At 34.5% G+C, this 23,173-nt stretch overlaps 1 protein-coding gene across 3 annotated transcripts in view; it reads left to right on the forward strand.

Annotated features, from left to right (window-relative positions):
- Positions 1-23,173, forward strand: part of ROCK1 (Rho associated coiled-coil containing protein kinase 1) — a 145,892-nt gene that overhangs the window by 47,540 nt on the left and 75,179 nt on the right. For all 3 annotated transcript variants that reach the window (XM_032311480.1, XM_032311482.1, XM_032311481.1), the window contains exons 3-9: positions 8,952-9,052; positions 9,589-9,726; positions 12,598-12,773; positions 13,620-13,704; positions 14,954-15,098; positions 15,423-15,561; positions 17,541-17,632. In XM_032311480.1, the coding sequence (XP_032167371.1) occupies positions 8,952-9,052; positions 9,589-9,726; positions 12,598-12,773; positions 13,620-13,704; positions 14,954-15,098; positions 15,423-15,561; positions 17,541-17,632 (876 nt within the window). The remainder of the gene's footprint in view (positions 1-8,951; positions 9,053-9,588; positions 9,727-12,597; positions 12,774-13,619; positions 13,705-14,953; positions 15,099-15,422; positions 15,562-17,540; positions 17,633-23,173) is intronic.

Genomic DNA, 23,173 nt, shown 5'->3' on the forward strand with positions numbered 1-23,173 from the left:
CTTAAGGAAATGGGAATGTACTGTATAATAAAGAAACATAACTGTATAAACAATTTCAGTCCAGACTGATAGATGAAATAATAGAGACATTGTGGTATTTCAAAGGAAGAGGGAGTTAGCATGTCTACTTGAGATCAACAATGGCTGAAGAGGAGATAGAGGATTTGATCTTGTTTGATAGTAAGTTGGTCAAATAACGTGAGGCAAGTCATTTTAGACTGATGATCTATATGGTATGGAGATATGAAGGTATGGTAAGGTATGGAGATATGAAGCAGTATGGTAAGGTGAACAATTGTAAATAAGTGGGCATTGGTAGCCTGTTGGGGGGAGTATCTAGAAATAAAAGACTGGAGAACCAGATAGTAACAAGGTCTAAAAGCCCGTTTTATGCTATAAGAATTTGGATTCCTCCCCCTCCCCAATCAGTGTCTTAAACTGGATTACTGTGTGTATGTGTGTCTGTGTGTGTGTACACTGGCAAAACATGGCTCATCTTCCTGGAGTTTGAATTTTATTTGAAGATTTGGGCATAAAATAATTTTTGCATTAAAACAGTCAGATTTTTATGGAATTGAATATTACATTGTACATTTTCTAGGTAAGTTTTATGTAATTTTAGTGCTTTTTAGGGATGCTTTGACTACTCTAAAAGTACACAAGGTACACTAGGTTTCTTTAGGCAAAAAATAGCAGTATTTTGGTCAGTTTATTCATAGCTTTTATTACTGTATTTCATCCTGACATTTAAAAAAACTTACTTAACAATTAGGATGTGTCTCACAGTCTGTAGTGGTACATAAAATTATGGTGCACTTTATATTCTCAGATCTTAGACTAGGTGGATATGTCTTTTTCTCATTAGAAAGCAATAGTCATTATAGAAAATTTGAAATACATAGAAAGTGTGAGGAATAAAATAACTGAAATCCCACTGCACTTAGAAGTGATTACAGATATTTTGCTATATTTCCTTCTGGTCTTTTTCTGTTCACACATGCCAGTATATACTTGTTTATATATTTGTGCAGTTTATTCTGTTTATTTCCTCAACATTATATGTTGAGTATCATTCTATGTGATTATTCTTTTTTATTTAAATTCAATTAACATATAATGTATTATTGGTTTCAGAGGTAGAGGTCAGTGATTCATCAGCCTTATATAATACCCAGTGCTTATTACATCACGTGCCCTCCTTAATGTCCATAACCCAGTTACCCCATCCTCCCACCCCTCTCTCTTCCAGTAACCCTCAGTTTGTTTCCTAAGATTAAAAGTCTCTTACAGTTTGTCTCCCTTTCTGATTCCGTCTTGTTTTATTTTTTTTAACACAGTTTTAAATGTTGCCTAATACTCCATTATATGTATATAAAATTATTTAATCTTTACATTTTAAAAAATATTTTATTGTAAAAATCTTGGTTCCACATTATATCTAACTTCCTTAGGATAAATTTCTAGAAGTAGAATTTATTTGATATGAATTGTGACTTTTTTTTTAGAGATTTTTAAGAAAAATCATCCATTTGATTTCTAGAAAGTGAGATTGAAGAGTCTGATTGAAATCATTTTGAATTGCTGGTAACCCTGAAACTATAAATTCTCAATCTTTCTGCCTCTTTTGCTAACTGGGGATTATTTAGAGACTGATTAGCTAGCTAGTAGCCTTTCAAGACTTACGTTGTCTACTTGTGACTCAGTTTACCCATTTCATGCTTTGCTTACTGTGCTGTGGAGTAATATTTCACATCTCTGAATCTTAGCTTTCAGCCAGCATCACCTAGCTCAACAAAGTAGACAATCAGATATTGGTAAAAGGGTCTAATGGTTGTATAATCCTATTTATTTGTCTTGGAATTAATGAGGGCTTGCCAAATTTATAATTTTGCATGAGACAAATTCTGTAAATAACAAGTTGTTACTTATTATGGGAAGAACATAGAACACTATAAGAAGGATTGGAACTTCTGAGAATTTTACAGTTTTAAATAAGTGACTAGCTTGGGATTCACTGAACATGACATTTGAGAACACTGTTGAAATACTTGAGAGAATTAGCCAAGCAGATGTTTGAGGGAAGGGAATGGCATACAGAGGAGCAGCCAGTGTGAAGGCTTTGGGAGGAATATGTCTGGCATGTTCGAGAGGCAGAGGGAGAAGCCATTGTGGCTGGGGAGGATTGAGCAAGAATAGTAGGATGATGTCAGAGAAGTAAGGAAATAGGCTAGGTCATGTAGAGTCTTGTTGGCCATTGTAAGGTCTTTGACTTTTACTCTGGCTGAGATGGCAAGGCATTAGAGAGTTTTGTGCAGAGGAGTGACATGCTCTGACTTGTGTTTTTAAGATTATCACCTAGGGTTAAGAATAAAGTATGGAGTATGGAGAGTAAAGGATAGACACAGTGAAATCTGTTAAGAAGTGATTGTAGTAATTCTAGGAAGAGGTGATAGTGGCTTGGTCCAGCATATTAGCAGTGTTGAGAGTGGAAAGTCATCAGATTGGAGATAATATAATATTTCAGAAGTAGAGCTAACATGTTTTCCTGAATGATAGGATGTGGTGTGTAAGGGAAAAAAAGGAGTCAAGAATGCTTCCTAAATTTCAGCAAAATTGAACTGTTAACAGAAATACAGGTAGAGGTTTTGGGTGAAACCATCTCTTCAGTTTCATACACATTAAATTTGAGAGGTCTGTTACCCAAGCAGATATATTTTATAAGCAATTGAATATATAAGCCCAAAGCTTTAGAGAGAGATCTGGACTATCCATAAAATTGCTTGACATGTAGATGGCTTTTAAAGGCTACCAAAGAAATAAAAGTAAACAGAGAAGAAAACACTGTGAATGATTAAGACTTGAGATGCTTAGTGTTAACTCTGGGAGAGGAGGAGGAGCCAGCAAAGGCAACTGAGAAATGCTAATGAGGTTGAAAAAAATATCCTTAGCATGGTTGGAAGAATGTGGAAGTCAAGTAAAGAAAGTATACCAGCAGAGACCAAACTGTCAAAAGCTGCTGATATATCAAGATGAGAACTGAGAATTTGTCATTGGATTTAGCAACATGGTGGTAGGTAGCTTGTGACTTTGACAAGCAGCTTTGATAGAAAGGTAGTGGCCAGATCCCTCCTAACTGGATTTAAAAAGCAGACATGTAGAAAGACTTAGAAACTGAGAGGACATTTAAGGGCTTTTGCTGTAGTGAAGTTGAGTAATGGGGCAGAAGAAGCTTGTGAGAGAAGTGGGGTGAAGAGATTTAAGGTGAGAATGAAAATAAGCATGATAGGGGCACCTGGGTGGCTCAGTGGGTTAAGCCGCTGCCTTCGGCTCGGGTCATGGTCTTGGGGTCCTGGGATCGAGTCCCGCGTCGGGCTCTCTGCTCAGCGCGGAGCCTGCTTCCTCCTCTCTCTCTGTGCCTCTCTGCCTACTTGTGATCTTTCTCTGTCAAATAAATAAATAAAATCTTTAAATAAAAATAAAAATAAAAAAAAGAAAATAAGTATGATAGATTCTGGTTAGAAAAGGGTAAAATTAATGATAGAAGAGAAAGAGGATAGTATTGCTGGAGCCAAAACCTTGAACTAGTGAGAAAGGATGTGATACCACTGATGGAAAGATTGTTATAAAAATAACAGTATTCTCCTATAGCAAAGGGTGACCAAATATATACCTGCACATGCTGGCAGTTAAATATATATGCGTGTGTGGTGGTAAATCTGTGGCAGTTTTCTTCTGATTGTTTTATTTGATTCAGGGTAGTAGCCAAAAACATCTTAGCTACAAATGAGGATCAGTGGGAGTGCTGCGCAAGGTTTGGGAAGATGGAAGAAAATGTAAAATACGGTTTCTAGCAGAGTGGAGAGTGAACAGACCGTGAAATATGCCAAGCAGAATTAGGAGCCAGCTTTAGATTTGTGATTGGGAATTTAAAGTGGATCAGTCAACATGATTTTATGTATTTTTCCAGATTTATTTAACTGCATAGGTACTGACAAAGTTAGTTGAAGACTTGGATTTAACTAGAATCATGATTTTGCCAAACTAAGTGTAGTGAAGCAGAAGAGAACCAAGGTGTATGCAAGAGAGTGATTGTAATGACTGTAATTTAATCTGGAGAGAGAAAAAAGAGAAGCAGTCAGTGCAGTGAGGTGTAGTAAGATGGGATAGGGTGAGTGGATTGGAGGTCTTGGTGGGGCTGGGGATTGGGAGTTGAACAGGAAAACTGCTAAGGAGTACTCAAAGAGTGTAAGATTTGAAATTGAAATTATGGGAGGATTATAATTACTGATAATGCAAGAACTAGTATGTGACCATGGAAATGAGTGTCTAAGATAAGGTACAGGATGAGATCATAATGTACAAGAAGAGAAATTAAAGGTATTGAGAGACCAGGTTATTAGAAGTGTCACCCGTGGATATAATAAAAGCTCTAAGAATTTAATAAAGTATAATAAAAACAGGTGAATCCTGGAGAGGTTAGTAAACCAGGAACTAAAATTAAAATAGTCTGACAATGAAATGTTATGACCTGAGAGTCAGTAGGTTACAGCAATAATGAGAGGTAGTGGGAAATGCAGCCTAGTAACATGAAAATCAAAGCTGGCAGATGGGGGTATAGAGATAGTAGTGGAGTTCACCTATCCCACTTTCAGGGCCAGTGGTATAAGGCTTGCGAGTAAATGTAAAGGTCACCACTTGAGAGCTGCAAGGAAATCAGTGTCCTTTGTGGGGAGCTGGGTTTCAATTAGAGCAGGGATTGACAGACTATATAGCCCAAAGGCTAAATCTGGCCCACCACCTGTTTTTGTATGTCTTATGAACAAAGAACGTTTTTTATATTTTTAAAATGATTGATGAAGGGTCAAAAGAAGAAATATATGTCTTGACATGTGAAAGTTATATAAAATTCAGATTTCAGTGTCCATAAATAAAGTTTTATTGGGACATTGCCACATTCATTCTCATGTATTGTCTGTGACTGGTTTTGTGCTCCAGTGGCTGAATTGAGTAGTTGTAACAGAAATCATACAAGACATTGTTACTGGTTCACACTGCTACTCAGCAGTATATTCATTGTTACTGGTTCACACTGCTACAAAGTGGTACAGTTAAATGGAACAGTTTTCATGTATTGTCACCATACCACAGCATTTTATTTTTTATTGCAAGTGCATACCACTTGTGTCAAAAACAAAAAAAGAAAACTGAACTTTGAATGTTGTCATTTTGAGGCACAGTGGACTGTGGATTGTTTTTGTGAAGTTAAAAGGCAAAGCATTGTGTTTATTTTGCAGTGACACTGTACCTGTGCTAGAAAAATATATATTGATGTTACCAGAGTGAGTCCTTATAATATTCCCAACTCACAGGAAAGCAACAGTCAGAAAAAATGGAAAAGTTGAAATGGAATATCTCATCAGAGAATTTTCTTTTTTTAAGATTTATTTATTTATTTATTTGACAGAGAGAGAGAGAGAGAGAGATCACAAGTAGGCAGAGAGGCAGGCAGAAAGAGAGAGAGAGAGAGAGAGAGAAGCAGGCTCTCCGATGAGCAGAGAGCCCGAGGCGGGGCTTGATCCTAGGTCCCTGAGATCATGACCTGAGCTGAAAGCAGTGGCTTAACCCACTGAGCCACCCAGGCGCCCCTCATCAGAGAATTTTCTTCATAAAAATAAAAAAGGAATGGGGCTGTGACCTTACATTATTAGTTCGTGAGTGGCTTATTAGCCAAACAGGGAAAGCCATTCACTAATGGTGAGTGTTTGCTGCAGCAAAAACAAAAACAAACAAAAAAACTGTAGAGAGAAAAATTTCCTTAAGACTGTTAGCTTTTTGGCAAGAACCGTTGCTCAAAGAACTGAGGTCATTGAGAGCAACATCAAGTCAATTAAAAAATAAGATAAACAACTTTGAGTGATTTTCCTTGACTCTTGTTTATTTGAGGAATCAGTGCTAAGTTTGAAGGGGAAGAATTATCCTATGTAGTCTTCATGGAATAAGTACAGGCAAGAATATTTTTAAAGAAGTTGAGAAAATACTAATTGCAGCTTAAAGAGGAGTCTGCTGAGGTGTGTTACAAGTGATAGTAGTTAAAATTATGGATGGTACAGAAAAAGGCTTAGTTGGACAAACTGACAAAGCTTATGAAAACACAAGGCCTTTAAAGCCTACAGTTATTTTGTATTGTATATCAGCAGGTACTTTGTGGAAAATATTTGAATCTATCATGTGTTATTGAACCACAGTGTGGGTAGTACACACATTTACTCTTATGGCCTTACATCATCAGTTCTGTGAATTTTTATCAGAAATTGTAGCTAAACATCCAGTTTATCTCAGTATAAACTAAGTCGATGTCTTAGTGGTGGTGCTGTTTAATTGTGTGTGTGTGTTTTGCTTTTTATTTTTTTAAGGACTGTTATGGGGACTCAATTGTGTGTTGTCCCCTGCACCTACCATTCATATGTTGAAGCCTTAACACCCTAATGACTGTATTTGAAGATAGGGTCAGTAAGGAGGCAGTTAAGGTTAAATGAGGTCATAAGGGTGGGACACTGATCCTTACCTTGTCCCACACCCACACTAGAGGAGGTCAAGTGAACACACAGATGGCAGCTGCCAAGAAGCCAAGAAAAGAGGCATAACAAAATCAAACATGCTGGTCCCCTGCTCTTGGACTTCAGGCTCTAGAACTGTGAAAAAAATGAATGAATATTGTTTAAACCACTCAGTCTGTGGTATTTTTTATGGCAGCACGAGCTAAGATAGAGACCAAGTTGAAGGCTTTTAGAGCCACTCCCAATTGTTAACTGAGTTTTCATTAAATACTAATAGACTTTGGAAGTTATTTCTTGTTAATGTTTCTTAATGAATACAGCCTAAAACTAAAAGGCAAAACAACACTTTGATGCCATACTTAAATGTAATAAAGCCATTTTGACAACTAATGTTGTTTGAATCATGTATCAAGCTGCTTTATATACTTCCTGTGCTGTTAGAAATTAAAACAGGAAGCAAGATCATCATTCCCACATAAATTTGCAGCAGATATATTTTCTGAGCTCAAACAGACTTTTCAGCCTATTTATGGCTCTAAACCTCCCGTAACTAGAGCTAGGGATACTTTCTCAACCTCACAGGCTATTATGTAACACATCCTGGTTCAGGACTTTATAAACTCTCATCTGAAAATTTACAGTACTCCTAAAATTCTCCCCACCCCCAGTCTCGTTCTTATTGAGTTCATCTTTTTAAATATTTCCCAGAGTGGTTTAGCTGAAATGTAAATTTGACTGTTGTTTTTCTGCCTTATTTCTCTTCATGGTGCTTCTCAGTTCCCAGCAGATCCCACAGGACTCGAAGGGGTTGCTTTATGGAACAGTATAAAGTAGATGAAACTCCAGACCCTCTCTGATATCCTGACTACTGCACCACTACCTTCCTGAAGCAGAGCACTTTCTTTTCTATAAAATTGAATTGCTTTAAATTTTATTGTGAGAAAATATTTTTTTCTGATTAAATACTAGTTCTGTAACTGCTGGCCTACAGGTAAAATTCAAGCTTCTTAACCAGTTTGGAGCTCTCCAGCGTCTCCTTTGAACACTTATCACAAACTTGATACTTCTGCAGCACAGAGCTTCTTGTATGTGGTTCCTCCGTGCCTTTGCTTGTATGGCCCATCTGCCTGTAGTATTTTGTTGTCTTCCCCCCACCTGGCTAACTGCTGTGCTTCATTTTAGCTTGTTTCGGGTGTTACCATTTTCAGAAAGCCTTTTCTAGCCACCTCCTTCCCAGGCAGGTTTGGGTTAAGTGTCTTAGTTTTCTACAACTCTGTGCTTATCTTCCTTAGAGCTTTTTTTTTTTTTTTAATACTTTCTTTTTCATTGTTTGTTTCTGTTCCATTTGCTAGAGTTTAAACTCCTTAAGAGGAGAAACTATGTTTTAAAGTTATCTTTATATATAATCTACAGTGATTCTCTAGAGCCTATATGGTAGACACAAATAATTGTGCAGTATATTATTTCTGTATCTTTCTGATGCATCTTCCAGTTGATATGTAACCTAAAGTGTACTTATGTTACCTTTGTGTAAAAATTTGCATTTGCATATGCTTATTGGTCATAAGGCACACAAACACTTGAGTTTAAATGTACTTTTAAAAAGAAAGACACAAATATAATATAGAGTTTTTATTAACAACTAGAACTTCAGTTTAATAGCTGTTCTGTATTTTGTACATTCTGAAATGTGAAGCTTTTCCATGTAATCTCATGCCAGTGTTGACCCATGTGGATTAAAATAGCCCTATTTTAATCTATGACCAAATTAGGAATTAGAATATCTTTCCAGTGGGGATTTGTAAATTATTGTAGTTTGTAGCATGACAGGTTTATATAAATAATTGCAGTGATTTGCACTGTGTGTTTTAAGTTAAAATCTAGGTTCAAATAGAGAAACGTATTGATGCAAGTATTTTTTTAACATTGGATAGCTTCAATTATGTATATTTCTTGAAGAGATTATCAAAACTGACTTGATAAAAAGAAAATTTTATTTCACTAATCTAAAATATGTACCCATGATCCTTCGGTGCAGATTTGCTCTTTACTTAACTGTTGTCCTCCATGTGTGTTAGTAGTGTATTTATTTTCTGAAATATCTATCAAGTTAGATTTTAATGAAAATATTTTATTAGCTAGAGTGAAGTCATCCCAGAATTTATCTAGAACAATTCCTTTTTTCCATTTTGTATTTTATTTCTTCAGTATTCCAGCATTCATTGTTTATACACCACACCCTGTGCTCATGCTTAATGCGTTGAACGTTTCTTTTATAACTGTTTATTATAAAGTAATTCTTAATCAATATTTTTTGTTTTTCAAGAACTTGAATGTAAAATAAACTGTTGTAATGCTTCAATGATTTAAAGTCACACTTTTCTTTTCATACAGATAAAGACACAATAAATAAAATTAGAGATTTACGAATGAAAGCTGAAGACTATGAAGTAGTGAAGGTGATTGGTAGAGGTGCATTTGGAGAAGTACAATTGGTAGGTTATTATAATGAGATTAAAAAGCAATAAAATTAAAAATCCATTTGTGTGTCTAACATAATGTGAGATGATATTGGTTTTTATAAAATTATTGCTTTAAATTGCTCTAGGCAGTCTTGCCAAAGGATGTGAAAGCCTAGAGCCAAATTCAGCAGTAGTATGAAATATTTTCCCCAAGCATCCATGGGAGAGAAGAGGTTTCAAGTGTCAGAAGAAAAATCTTTACTTGTAATATTAGACTTCTAAAATGTTATGGAATCGTAAGCTTTATAAATAGAAAGCACCGTGCATAACAGGGTGGAGAAAGGGGAGTGTGCTATCATATAGGAAATAAAGACTTTTTTCTAACATTACTTGCTTTCTGGTCATTGAAGCCTTGACATCTAATTGGGATAATTCAGCAGAAGAGATTTAAAAAAAAAAAAAAACTAGAACAGTAATGTTATATTTAACAAGGTGTTAAAATCATTTGGTAAATTGTTCTGGTAAACACTGGGCAAAAAGTTCATTATTTTCTGTTTGCAATTTTAAAGGTAAGACATAAATCCACCAGGAAGGTATATGCTATGAAGCTTCTCAGTAAATTTGAAATGATTAAGAGATCCGATTCTGCTTTTTTCTGGGAAGAAAGGGACATCATGGCTTTTGCTAACAGCCCTTGGGTCGTCCAGGTATGATTTTGCTGCTGTTTCATTATTTCTGTAATAATTTGTAACTAAAAATATTGGAGAAGCTTAATTTGTCTTCTAGAACATAATAGAGAGTTTATTTGGCAATTACAGAATTGTCTAACATATTGTTACTTTTTTTAAGTCATAAAATTTAATTTTATTGAATTGTCTCTAGGAGGAGAAAGTAAGGTCAAAGCAAAATAATTCATGTGCCTGTAGACTTTAAATAATAGAAAATTTAAATAATCTGCTTTGATTGAGGGAAGTCATATATTATCATCTTCTGATAGATACTTTATTTAATGTTGAAATTTAAGTTTTTTCCCCAGATATGATATCCTCTTATATTCTGTTTATTTAACCATCTATTCATCTATTTGTCTCATTTGTGGAGAGGAAGGAATGGGAAAATGAAGGAAGAGGGGAGTTAAGGTAATCCTTCAAATAATGTGTTGGCTGTAGGTTTTTCAGTGGGAAGGAGAATACAGTAGAAGTCAGTAGTTTTAAGTTCTAGTCTTAACTGTCAAAAACATCTCCCTTGCTCACAAATGTGGAACTTGGCTTAGATTGGTTATTTTCACCTGTGGAGAATACCTTAGGTGGAATCATTGGGACAAGCAGGAATTTGAGGAGGTTATAATATGGGTTTTCCTTTTCTGCCTCAACTAGAGCAGCTCCATATTTTATGTCTTATGTACTGGGGTTATGTAAGGATGCATATGGGGGAAGTAAATCTTCTGGTTTAAAAAAAAACAGCTGTTGGGTGGACTAGATCATTTCTAAATTCTTAACATGAATTTTATGGCTTACTAATTTACAGGATATAATGAACAGTGTCCTAAATAAAAACAGCAGTAATTGAAATAAAAAGGATATGGAAAATATTTAAGAGTTATGTATGACTTTTTATACTTGAAATGTCAGCTCTGGTTTTTTTGTTTGTTTGTTTTAAGATTTTATTTATTTGACAGAGACACAGCGAGAGAGGGAACACAAGCAGGGGAGGTGAGAGAGGGAGAAGCAGGCTTTCCATTGAGCAGGGAGCCTGATGCAGCACTCAATCCTAGGACCTGGGATCATGACCCAAGCTGAAGGCAGACGCTTTAGGACTGAGCCACCCAAGAGCCCATCTGCTCTGTTTTTATCAGCTGTGTGGAGCAGAGATTTTTCAGGCTTGGTATCACTGACATTTTGGGCTATCACTTTGTTTTGTGGGCTGTCCTATGCATTATCAAATTTTCAGCAGCGTCCCTGACTTCTACAGGGGTGATGCCAGCACCTCTCCACAGGCTGCCTATCATTCATAACAACCAAAACTGTATTTAGACATAGTTGAACATTTACCTGGTGGTGTTGGGACGGGCATGAGTGGTTAGGTGACAGTTATTTCCTCTGGTTAAGAACCAGTGATATATGGGGCGCCTGGATGGCTCATGGGTTAAAGCCTCTGCCTTCGGCTCAGGTCATGATCCCAGGGTCCTGGGATCGAGCCCTGCATCGGGCTCTCTGCTCAGCGGGGAGCCTGCTTCCCCCTCTCTCTCTGCCTGCGCCTCTGCCTACTTGTGATTTCTGTCTGTCAAAAAAATAAATAAAATCTTTAAAAAAAAAAAAGAACCAGTAATACAGAAAATCTTAAGTGTTCTATAGGTGGTTAAAAGACATAGGACATAATTTTAACATTTACAACTTGCTATTTGAAGCTTTGTTTTTCTTGACACATTGTCAAGAAAACTACCACCAAAGCAACATTGTTTCTTTAATTGTGGTACCCAAATGGTAAATTATATACTTTAATCTGGGCTAACCTTGGGATGCCACTTAGTTTCTTATCCATCCCTAAAATATCTTTTTAAAATAACCGAGTCTGTAACTAAAACCATTAAACACTATTTAAAAGTGAAACAAGAAGATTTTAAGACACATGTCTGTGTAAATAAAGTACCATTTTCTCTAGGGCTCTATTTTATTTTAGTTTGATTCTGATCTCATGTTTACTTAAAATGTTCTTTTGTAAATTTGCTTTTTTTTTTTAAACTCAAGCTAGGTCACATAAATACATTTATACCTGGTATTCTGGGCAATTTCCTGTCAATGGATTTTACTCTTCCTGCTTGACTCTAGCTGCTGCCCTCTTCCTGTTACTTATTTTACTGCTCCTCCTCCCATTGACTATTACTTACTGAGCATCTGTTATACCAGGTGCTTTCTACATTCACTGATCTTTTTAACAACTCTGAAAGGCAGTTAATCCTTGGTATATCTCCATTTACAGATTAATTTATGTTTCTCCTGATTAGACATTTTGTGTTTGCAAACTGCCATTACTAGGTCCAGACTCTGACCAAGTAGCCCGTATAAAAGTCAAACAGGGTATAGTCCCTTACATTTTTCTGGAAGGGATTATAGTGACAGGGACTTAGGGAGGTTAAATAAATTGCCCAGTCACATGGCTAATGGACAGCTGAGCATGTAGTCCAGTTTTTCAGACTTCTTGAGAATTATTGTGTAGATATAAATTTAACAGTAGACCTCATAGGAGCATACGTTATATCAGAATTATAATCTCTTTGCTTAGGTCACTTGTATTCTTTGTTGAAGCTACTATAATTTTTAAAAATTCTCACTGTAAAAAATTGAATTAGTGTAGCAATGTGTAGAGAAAACAGTTTTGATCTGACTCCTCAGAAATAACCACAGTTCCTTTGCATATGCAGGGGACTTTGTGATGTTTATGTTTGTGTGTTTTGTTTTTTTAAGAGTACCTTAGTTACTGCAATTTGACTATTTTAATTAAATTTTAACATTAGTATTTTTGTCATTTTTTAAATGAAAGTTTTGCTTAATCTTAATGATTTTCTTGTATTTGTATAGCTTTTTTATGCATTCCAAGATGATCGTTATCTCTACATGGTGATGGAGTACATGCCTGGTGGAGATCTTGTAAACTTAATGAGCAACTATGATGTGCCTGAAAAATGGGCACGATTCTATACTGCAGAAGTAGTTCTTGCATTGGATGCAATCCATTCCATGGGTTTCATTCATAGGTAAAGATAAAAACGCTTTAAGTTTTTTCATTTGTTGGAGGGCAGGGGAAGCTGAAAAGTACTTAAACTTTATTAGGTTGACATTTCCTACTCAAAACCCACCTATTCTCCATGTGAGATAAGTGGTATTTCAGAATTTAAATCGAAATTCAGAGTTTTATTATTTCAGTTTAATGTTGATATAAATGTATTCTTTAATTTCCCTTAATCTGATTATATACTTTTATTTGGTTCTGAAAAATAAAAATTATAGGCTGGTTTTCTGAGGTATGTGCCAGTTAAATACTTTTAATTTTTATATGCAAATTAATTTGCTTTTGGTTAGTTTTTTATATTCAAAATTTTTAATATACACATAAGTTGCTTTTAATTAGTGAATAGATAATATTTATTTGATAAAAGAACAGTTTCATTTGTTTTACAAACATCACTTGAATCCAATGCAGTTGCTGTGCTAAGTGCCAGGGATACAAAAATGAAAGTGATTTAGATCCTGTCCTGGGGTTATTTATGTACTTAAGTAACTTAAGAATGTTTCAGTTATTTTTTTATGTCTGAATATTGTGTTTTTTTATGGTTATTCTCTCTCAAATGGTTTGCTTTCCTCCTTGGAAGAATCAAACTCTTTTTAAAAGAAAGGGGAATATTAAATGCCTTTCTCTAAGGCATTGACATATAAAGGAATTTCCCTGCTGAAATTCAATTTATAGATATGGACAGAGTGAGCACATACGAATCAAAAATGGCCTTATCCACAATGACTGGGGATATAGGGCCTAAAATAACTGCCTCATAGAATTTTTATCAGTGTCTGGTTTTAGAAACACTGTTTTTTTCCTCCCTCAGAGATGTGAAACCTGATAACATGCTGCTGGATAAATCTGGACATTTGAAGTTAGCAGATTTTGGTACTTGTATGAAGATGAATAAGGTTAAATAATTTTGCTAATTCAAGATAACTGCTTTTTAGAAAATGCTGTAAGACTGTACTAATCATAGCTAGACTTGTACAGAATTGATACGACCTGTCTTATTTGTTAAAATAGATGCCAGGATTTCAGTGTTTAATTAGTAACTTGTAAGTGATTTATATTTTCCTCTCTACTTAAGTGTTGATTGCCATATTTATTAAACCTTTTATAACAACTCTAATACATAGTACTGCTGGTAACTAGGAGTGAAACTCATCATTAAATACTAAGACCAGTATTAAAATTAGACTTTCATAAAAACTGGATTTCAGTGATATGTGTATTTTTTAGTGTTTTACTTAGCCTTCTGTTAACATGTAGAAGATCTTATTGCTTATTTTGGGAGTTAATTTTAAAAGATACCATCTGTCCTCATTATTTACAAAATAAATAACATACTTCTAGCTGAAGTGGCAAATATGCTACTTGTTTCAGTTGAAATAGTTAATATTCTTGGAAACTTACCACAGAACAATAGCCAAAAAGTTGTATTTATTATTTTAAAAGGAAAATTATTGCTTAGAAGGAAACACTACATGAGAACTTCTGTGTGAACATCTAATTATAATTCTGTTGCATTAATATCAACGAAAATAAGTAATAGGTATATATAGTCTTTACATTTAGTTTTGGGGTTTTTTTTTTTGGAGAGTTAAATTGCATATTAAGTAGATATTCAGTGTGCTCAGTATTATTACACCCTTTTCCATTACACGTACTTCTGCATTTTTATATTTGTACAGTTGACTCGTATTTTTTTTTACAGTTTCAAGCATGGTTAGATTGAATGACTATTTTAGTTAGAAAAAGTTTAATCAGTATTATATATTAATGTTATCAAGTGATTCATCCTATCAGTCCCTTAATCTGCTTGCATTGGCTTATATACTTGGTCTCTGCAGTTATGATGAGGTCATTATATTGGCACAACTGGGTGGCAGTGTGTCTTTCTAGAGTAATATTACGATGTAAAAATCACTAATGTATCTAGAAACACAAGCACACACATATTTTGAATACATTGTGTATATAATATGTATATGTGATTAGCCTATGTGTTCATTTTTGTCAAGTTTGCATTAGGTTTTGATATATTTTATAGCCCAAAGATGCAGAGTTCTACAGGTTTTATTAGGAAAGTCATTTTAAATAATTCAGAATTTATATTTGTATTCTAGTTCAGAAGTTAACCTGCTTCTTTTTTTTTAGGAAGGTATGGTACGATGTGATACAGCAGTTGGAACACCTGATTACATTTCCCCTGAAGTATTAAAATCTCAAGGTGGTGATGGCTATTATGGACGAGAATGTGACTGGTGGTCAGTTGGGGTATTTTTATATGAAATGCTTGTAGGTAAGTAAAGGAGAATTTTGTATACCTCTAAGATAGTTGTTCATCCCAGAAGTTAGCCATTTGGCTTCTTCTAATAAGGCATTTATTGCATTAAGCAAAGTTAATTTTGTTTGTAGAAAACAAACTAATTGAAACCTGCCTTGTGTGTTTTTAAAAGCTATTTAGAAGATTTAAGCAACTTTGTGATGTTATTTCTTTTTTATATATTAAGTGTATGTCTTTAATGCATATATAGTAATCTTTAAACATGTAACATTGACTCTTTTCCTTTGAAACTGGTTTTTTTAGTGTATCTTATTTTGTTTTCCCTATCAATTTTTTCAGGTGATACACCTTTTTATGCAGATTCTCTGGTTGGAACTTACAGTAAGATTATGAATCATAAAAATTCACTTACTTTTCCTGATGATAATGATATATCAAAAGAAGCAAAAAATCTTATTTGTGCCTTCCTTACTGACAGGTAAACAATCTTAACATTGAACTTTAATTTATTCTAAGGAAATTCTCATTTTGCTGCTCAGTATTTGAGGTGTGTATCTCAGCTCCTGTAGTTGAACTGGTGGAATAAAAATAATACCATTCCCCAAATCATTAATGATAGTGAAATACAGTGTTTTGTGATATTCTGGATGGCTTTCTGGATCTCCAGTCACTTGCGTTACCTAGGAAATTGGGATAATACTCTTTTTTGATGGCTAGATCAGATGATTTTTTTTAAGGTTCATTGTTGAATTTTTAATTTGGTCAAGTATAAAAATTATATTTTCTTGAGTCTGAGGGTTTTTTGACATGTAACATCTCTGAAATTAGAGTGCATCTTATACTACCATGTATTAATTAGTAACATTTTTTTCCTAGTGATGGAAAAATTACGCATTTTCTAATTGATGCCATTTAAGATAATTCAGTATTGTATAGTTGAAATTTGCTACGAGAGTAGAATTTAAATGTTCTTACCAAAAAGAAAGGTAAATAGATGATGTGATAGATGTGTTAATTCTCAGTGGGAGAATCCTTTCACAATGTGCACATATGTCAAAACACTTTTTACACTTTACATATCTTAAGATTTTTGTCAGTTATACCTCAGTAGAGCTGGAAAAAATATTTAATTATATACGATTTTATGTTTGTTGAAATTAAGTAAATAGTGCAAACCTATAAAGATGTATGTATTTCCGACCTCCTTACCTCTAGAGATGGTCATTGGTATGATGTCTTTCAGATTCAGTAAGCATTTTTATAAATGTATATTCATGTATGTGTTTTAGAAACAAAAATAGTATATTATGTGTACCCTTATGGTTTACTTTTTAAATTTAAACATGAACCACATGACTTACTAAAATTATGTTATTAAAATTATTAATATTTATGTTTGTATATTGTATATTGTTAATTTAAAAGGGCCTAGTGCTTTTACATATATTTCAATTTCAGATTCACTTTAATATTAAATGTACTCCCCTACATATGGTCCTTTAGAGCCTGAAATGTATAGTCTTTCATATTTTTACATTTTAGTACATGTGCTTTATAAATATAAGTACTGTGCTGTGTATTAGGTGCTAGGAATATAGAAATGAAAAAGATACACAGCCACTCTTCTCCACTGCCTCATACTCCTTTGAGGGAAACAGACAAGTGAATGAGATGTTTATTGTACAGAAAGTTAAGTACTCTGAGTTAAGTACTGCCTGTCTATCATAGAACCATGGAGAGGTTCCCTGATCCAGTCTGGGAGAGTCAGTGAATGTTTGTTCAGAAGGTGTCACATTATATCAAAAGCAGTTTATCTTTTAACTCATGAAAAGATTTGGAATTCGGGCTATTCTTGTTTATAGGCACTGAAGTAGAAAACAGAAGTTGCTAAGTTCCCTTTCCAAATCTACTAAAGGCATATTTTTAAACATTTTATTTATATGTTTACCTAAGAGGCCAGGAATCCCGTTAAAACTCTGTTTTGTAGTAATGTCAAGAATTAGTTAATCATTGGTTTCTGATAGGTCAGAAATATTTATAATAGCTTATGTACAGGAGATTTTAAATTTAAGATGTCTTTCTGAGTTTTGTTAGCTTTTGATGTGATGTAAAGTTGTTGGTTGCAAAAAATGTCTAACTACCACAATGGTTAAGAGCTGTCAAGAAAATTCATTGTGTTGTATTCATTATGCTAATGAAGCAAAGTGAATGATTATTAGGATTTTCTTTGTCAATAGAAAAGTCATGATGGAGTATCAACAAGTCTGTTTTTCATGTTTTTTAAAAAAATTCTTCAGTATTATCCATAGCTTACTGAAAACCAATATAATTTCAAGGTGATGTAGAACTATTTTTATCATTATGCACAGATTTAACATTGTGCCCATAAGGATATCTGGACAGGTTATAATAATAATATCTTAAATGATTAATAACTTTTCCCCCCTCTCTATTCAGAGAGGTGAGATTAGGGCGAAATGGTGTTGAAGAAATCAAACGACATCTCTTCTTCAAAAATGATCAATGGGCTTGGGAGACACTCAGAGACAGTAAGTTATTTTTTCTCGCACATTACAGTGGATATTTGAAAGTAGTTGTAGTAAATACAGTCTTGTAAATACTGCCTTGCTAATATATGTGTATATTTGATGAAAATCTAAAGTACACAGATGCGGTTATGGACATTATCCTACTCTAATTAAAGAGAGAATATTTGATAATATTGGGAAAATTATGCTGCTACTTCTCTGATACTTCATTTGAGAGACCCAAGATGAACGACCATATACATGAGATGGAATTGGTTTTGGCAGTTATAATTTGATATTTGATCTTTGTTAAATTGCATTGTGTCTTATATTTTGATATCTCAATGTGAAGAAAGTCAGTAAATACAGGGTAATTAAAATATATTTCCTGTGAAGAGATAAGTTATTATCTTTTTTTTACTAGACTTAAAATACAAAATATGTGGTCCTATTATTGATAAATACCAGAATTTAATTAGTCCATCAGACTTGCAGTTTGCAGTTCAGACATGAAAGCATGTAGTATGCAAGAATTTTTTTTCAGTCAGTTGAGAACATTTCCCTATTTCAAAAAGCAGTTAAAATAATGAGATGATTCATAGAAAACCTTGTTCATCATGGCTGAATTAAAATTATAGTGGTACCCAATGTGCCCAACATCTTCATGGATTTGGACGGCCAGTAATTCATCTTTCTCCTGTTGAAGTCTCAAGATTTTTTTTTCCTGTTTTCACAGAAAGGATAATGTATACCACCAGCTCCTAAATTCCTGCTGTACAACAGCAGTAAACCTTAATAATGGAAATTAACTCAGCTGTGTGGTTTAGAAACAGTTACAAATTAAGTAGTTATTATTTGTCTTGAGGTCTGCCTATCTAGTTGAGACTGTGAGGGGAAAGTTCATGGGGGAAAGAATCTTGTTAATTTTAAAGAAACAGATCATAGTTTTTGCCAATTTTAGGGAAGTATCCTAGTTATCAAATATTTTTAAAGAAATCGTTATACTACCTTTGGGTATAGCACATACACTATATACAAGCTATACAATTGACTGAGAAGGGAAAAGGGGAAATAAATTATTGGGAAATTAGGAAATTACACTATTAAGAATGACATTGAATGACCTGCTCTCTGGGAAAGCTATAGGAGCGGCTTGACGTTGAGAGAATTTGTTAGTAGTTATACACTGGGAAATAGAGAATTTCCATGTCAGTAAATGTGACATGATTATTGTCTTCCTGCTCCATGAGAAACTGTTGGCAAAGACAGAGATGAGTATGGTGAGATGATGAATGGTTGCATTGAAAAACTTTGTGGGGTTGGGTTTTTTTTTCCAAGCTGTGCTCTTAGAAGTTGAAGAAAGCTGAAAACAGACAAATATGATTATAATCTGAAGAAAATTTGAAAGGCTACTGAAGAAAATACAAAGTATCTTTTGTATTGGTTTAAATTCTTTCTCAAAGTGAAACAATGTATAAATAACTATAGAATAATCACAGAGTAAATTGCTCAAAAAAGTAGGGAGGACATACTTCCTTTTGTGTATTGAAAAGCTGGTATTAATTAGGAGAGGAGGTAACCTAGTCAACAAACATTGAACACCTGCTGTATATGCTGAGCGCTGTTCTATTTCAAGCACTAGGAAAAACTCCAGTGATCAAAGCTTTTTTACCTTGTGGAGGTCATAGTATCCTGGAACTGGGGAGTCCAAATCAGTGGCATTTTATGATATTGTTATTACCTCTTTAATGTAATTTCATGTTAATTTAAAAACAGTTACAGTGTATTACTTTATTGATTTAAATCAAACAAACTTTCTATTTAAAGAATTTCTAGGGACACCTGGGTGGCTCAGTTGGTTAAGCATCTGCCTTTGGCTCAGGTCATGTTCCCAGAGTCCTAGGATTGAGTCCCGTGTCAGGCTCCTTGCTCTGCAGGGAGCCTGCATCTCTCTCTTCCTGCAGCTCCCCTTGCTTGTGTTCTCATTCTCTCTGATAAATAAATAAATATAATCTAAAAAAAAAAAAAAGTTTCTATAATGAGGTAATTTTATTAGTATTACTGATACTTATGTTTTTGTTTTGTTTTGTTTTGTTTTTTAATCTATATTATCTGGGGCACCTGGGTGGCTCAGTGGGTTAAAGCCTCTGCCTTCGGCTCAGGTCATGATCCCAGTATCCTGGGATCTAGCCCCGCATTGGGCTCTCTGCTCAGCGGGGAGCCTGCTTCCTTCTCTCTCTCTGCCTGCCTCTCTGCCTACTTGTGATCTCTGTCTGTCAAATAAATAAATAAAATCTTTTTAGAAAAATCTGTATTATCTATGATTTTACTGTAGTGTACTTAGATTTAACAGACATAAATATTTTGATATCTTTTCCTAATCCTAATACCTTCTATTTTGTGGTTATTGTTAAAAAAAAAAAAAAAGAAGAAGAAGAAAGAAAGAAAAAAATTGAAGTCAGTAGAACTTACTGTTCTCTTCTTCCCCTTCCCTCTTCCTACCCTTTGTTCACTTCCCACCCCTAAAATACCAAGAATACTTTTACTGTGAACTGACCTCTCTGACCTGCTAAGCTTTTAAAAATTATATAACATTTATAATTCTTTTTAATTTTGACTCTCCAATTTTCTTTGGCAGAATTGCTTAACTTTTCCAAATAATAGTTTTTTTGATATTTTACCACTTACATGTCTATAAGCTATAATGGCAATTAATCTTCACCATCTGTTCCTTGGTGGTGTGGGAGCAGGGTACAAAATAGATTGGTTTTTGGCAGGATTTCCATGAGCTTCCTGATCTTATTCACTCTTAATTTAGCGGCACAGAGTATTAAGATTGTAAAATTACTTTTTTACTCATTTAAAATAGAATTGAAGAAATGACAGGAGTGAGATTGAAGAAAGAAAACAGAAGAAATGAGAAGACCTAAATAACCTGCTACGGGTCACACTGCTAGTAGATGACAGTGTCAGGATTCAAATCTATGTGAATCCAAAAGCCTTAGCTCTTCTGGAATACCATGTGCCATTTAAGTAATACCATTCAGTATTATACAAAGTAGAAATGTAGGGAATCAACATTCTTGGCAGTTAAATTTTGGGGAAAATAATATGGTAACATTTATTACATATAGCAGATACATTATTAGTAATACTGTGTTAAATATAATAATATGGTAATTTGCAAAAACATTTTACCATTCATGGTATCATTTGAGATCAGATATTTTACCTAATCCACCTATAGCTGGTGGGAAATGACACAAGATGGTAACAGGAGTGACTGTCAGCTCATGTGGTAAATTTTCCATTTATTTAAAAACAAATAAAATTTGTTGTTTGTAAGCACATTTATGCTATTCCAGGTTCTGTGGATTAATTAAGTCTAGTGTCCTCTCTTTTAGAGTTGTACATTTTTATGGGAGAAATTATCACTGTAGGCTTCATAGGTAAAGAATCTAGGATCTAGCAAGTTTCAGGGTCATAGGAGTTTAGACTTTCTCAGTATTACGTTGGGGTCATGTTTTAAAAGCATAAACTTTAAGAAAAATTATCTTTTTATTGTGGTAAAGTATATATAACAAAATTTACCATTTTAGCCATTTTTAACAGTATAGTTTGTGGCATTAAGCACCTTCACCTTATTGTGCAGCCATTTCTACTATCCATCTCTGGAACTTTCTTATCATCCCAAGCTAGATTTCTTCACACATTAAACAGTAGTTCTCCATTCTCCTTTAACCCCAGCCCCCAGTAGCCACTATTCTACTTTCTGAGCCTATGAGTTTATTCTGGTTACCTCAAAGTAAAATCCTATAATATTTATTTTTTCGTGGTTGATGTATTTCACTTAGCTTGTCTTCAAGGTTCATCCATGTTACAGGACATACCAGAATTTTGTTCTGTTTTAAGGCTGAATAATATTTTACTGTGCATGTATACCACATTGTAAAAAAAATCTATTCACATATTGACAGACGCTTGAAATGCTTGTACCTTTTAGCTATTGTGAATAATGCTTTTCTGGTCACTGGTATACAAATAAATGTTGGAGTCATTGCCTTCCATTGTTTTGAGTGAATTTTTGTATATGTTGTTAGGTAGAGTCTATCTTCATTGTTTTGCATGTCAATATCCAGTTTTCCTATACTATCATTTGTTGAAAAAACTCCTTTTTTATTAAGTGGTCTTGCACCCTTCTCAAATCATTTGACCACGTATGTGAGGCTTTATTTCTAGTCTTTCTATGATACACCATTGAACTGTCTTCATGCCAGTACTATACTGTTTTGATTGCAATAGATTTCTAGTAGCCTTTGAAATCAGGGCGTGGAAAAGCTCTCTGCTTTTCCAGGATTGTTTTGCCTATTTGGGATCACTTGAGGTTTCCGCATGAGTTTTTTTTTTTTTTTTAAAGATTTTATTTATTTATTTATCAGAGAGAGAGAGAGTGAGAGCGAGCACAGGCAGACAGAGTGGAAGGAAGAGTCAGAGGGAGAAGCAGGCTCCCTGCGGAGCAAGGAGCCCAATGTGGGACTCGATCCCAGGATGCCGGGATCATGACCTGAGCCGAAGGCAGCTGCTTAACCAACTGAGCCACCCAGGCGTCCCCCGCATGAGTTTTAAAGTGGGTTTTTCCAGATGTGTGATAAAGGACATTGGAGTTTTGGGTAATGATTGCATTGATTGTGTTTCCAATGAGGATGCCTTTTGTTTCATGTACTTGCCTAATTGCTCTGATTGGAATTTGTAATACTGTGTTGAATAGAAGTTGTGAGACAGAGTCCTTGTCTTGCTCTTGATCACAGTAGAAAAGCTTTCAGTCTTTCACTAGTGAGTATGACATTGGCTGTGTGTGTGTGTGTGTGTGTGTGTGTGTGTGTGTGGTCTTGATCTGGCTTTGGAGTCAGAATAATTCTGGCCTCATGGAATGAATTTGTGTTCCTTCTGTTTTTTGGAAGAGTTAGAGAAGGATTGGCATTAAACTCCCAAACTATATGTTTGGTAGAATTCGGCTGTGAAACAGTCTTGTCTTGGATTTTTTTTCTTTGTTGGGACATTTTTTGTTATTTATTAAATCTCTTACAGGTTTGTTCAGATTCTCTTTTTCAAATAAGTTTTGGTAGTTCATGTGTTTCTAGGAACTTATCATTTAATCTAGGTTATCTAACATGTTGATGTACAATTGTAGTTTTTTTCTTTTAAAGTTTTTTTGTTTTTTATTTTGTTTGGTTTTTTTAGAGAGAGAGAAAGCAAGCAGGGTTAGAGGCAGAGGGAGAGAGAGAGGGAGAGAGAATCTCCAGCAGACCTCTCTCCCCTTGCTTTAGTGTGGAGCCTGATGCGGGATTGTTCTCACAATCTCGCTATCATGACCCCCCCACAAAATCAGGAGTCAGACACTCAACTGACTGAGCCATCCAGAAGCCCCTGTAGATTTTCCTTTTATTGTTATTTGTAGAAAGTCGGTAGTTATATCCCCACTTTCATTTCTAATTTGTCTTCTCTTTTTTCCACCTTAGTCTAGTAAAAGATTTGTCAATTTTGTTGATCTTTGTCACTTTC

The sequence above is a fragment of the Mustela erminea genome, chromosome 13, assembly GCF_009829155.1.
Source record: "Mustela erminea isolate mMusErm1 chromosome 13, mMusErm1.Pri, whole genome shotgun sequence".
Classification (NCBI taxonomy): Eukaryota; Metazoa; Chordata; class Mammalia; order Carnivora; family Mustelidae; genus Mustela; species Mustela erminea.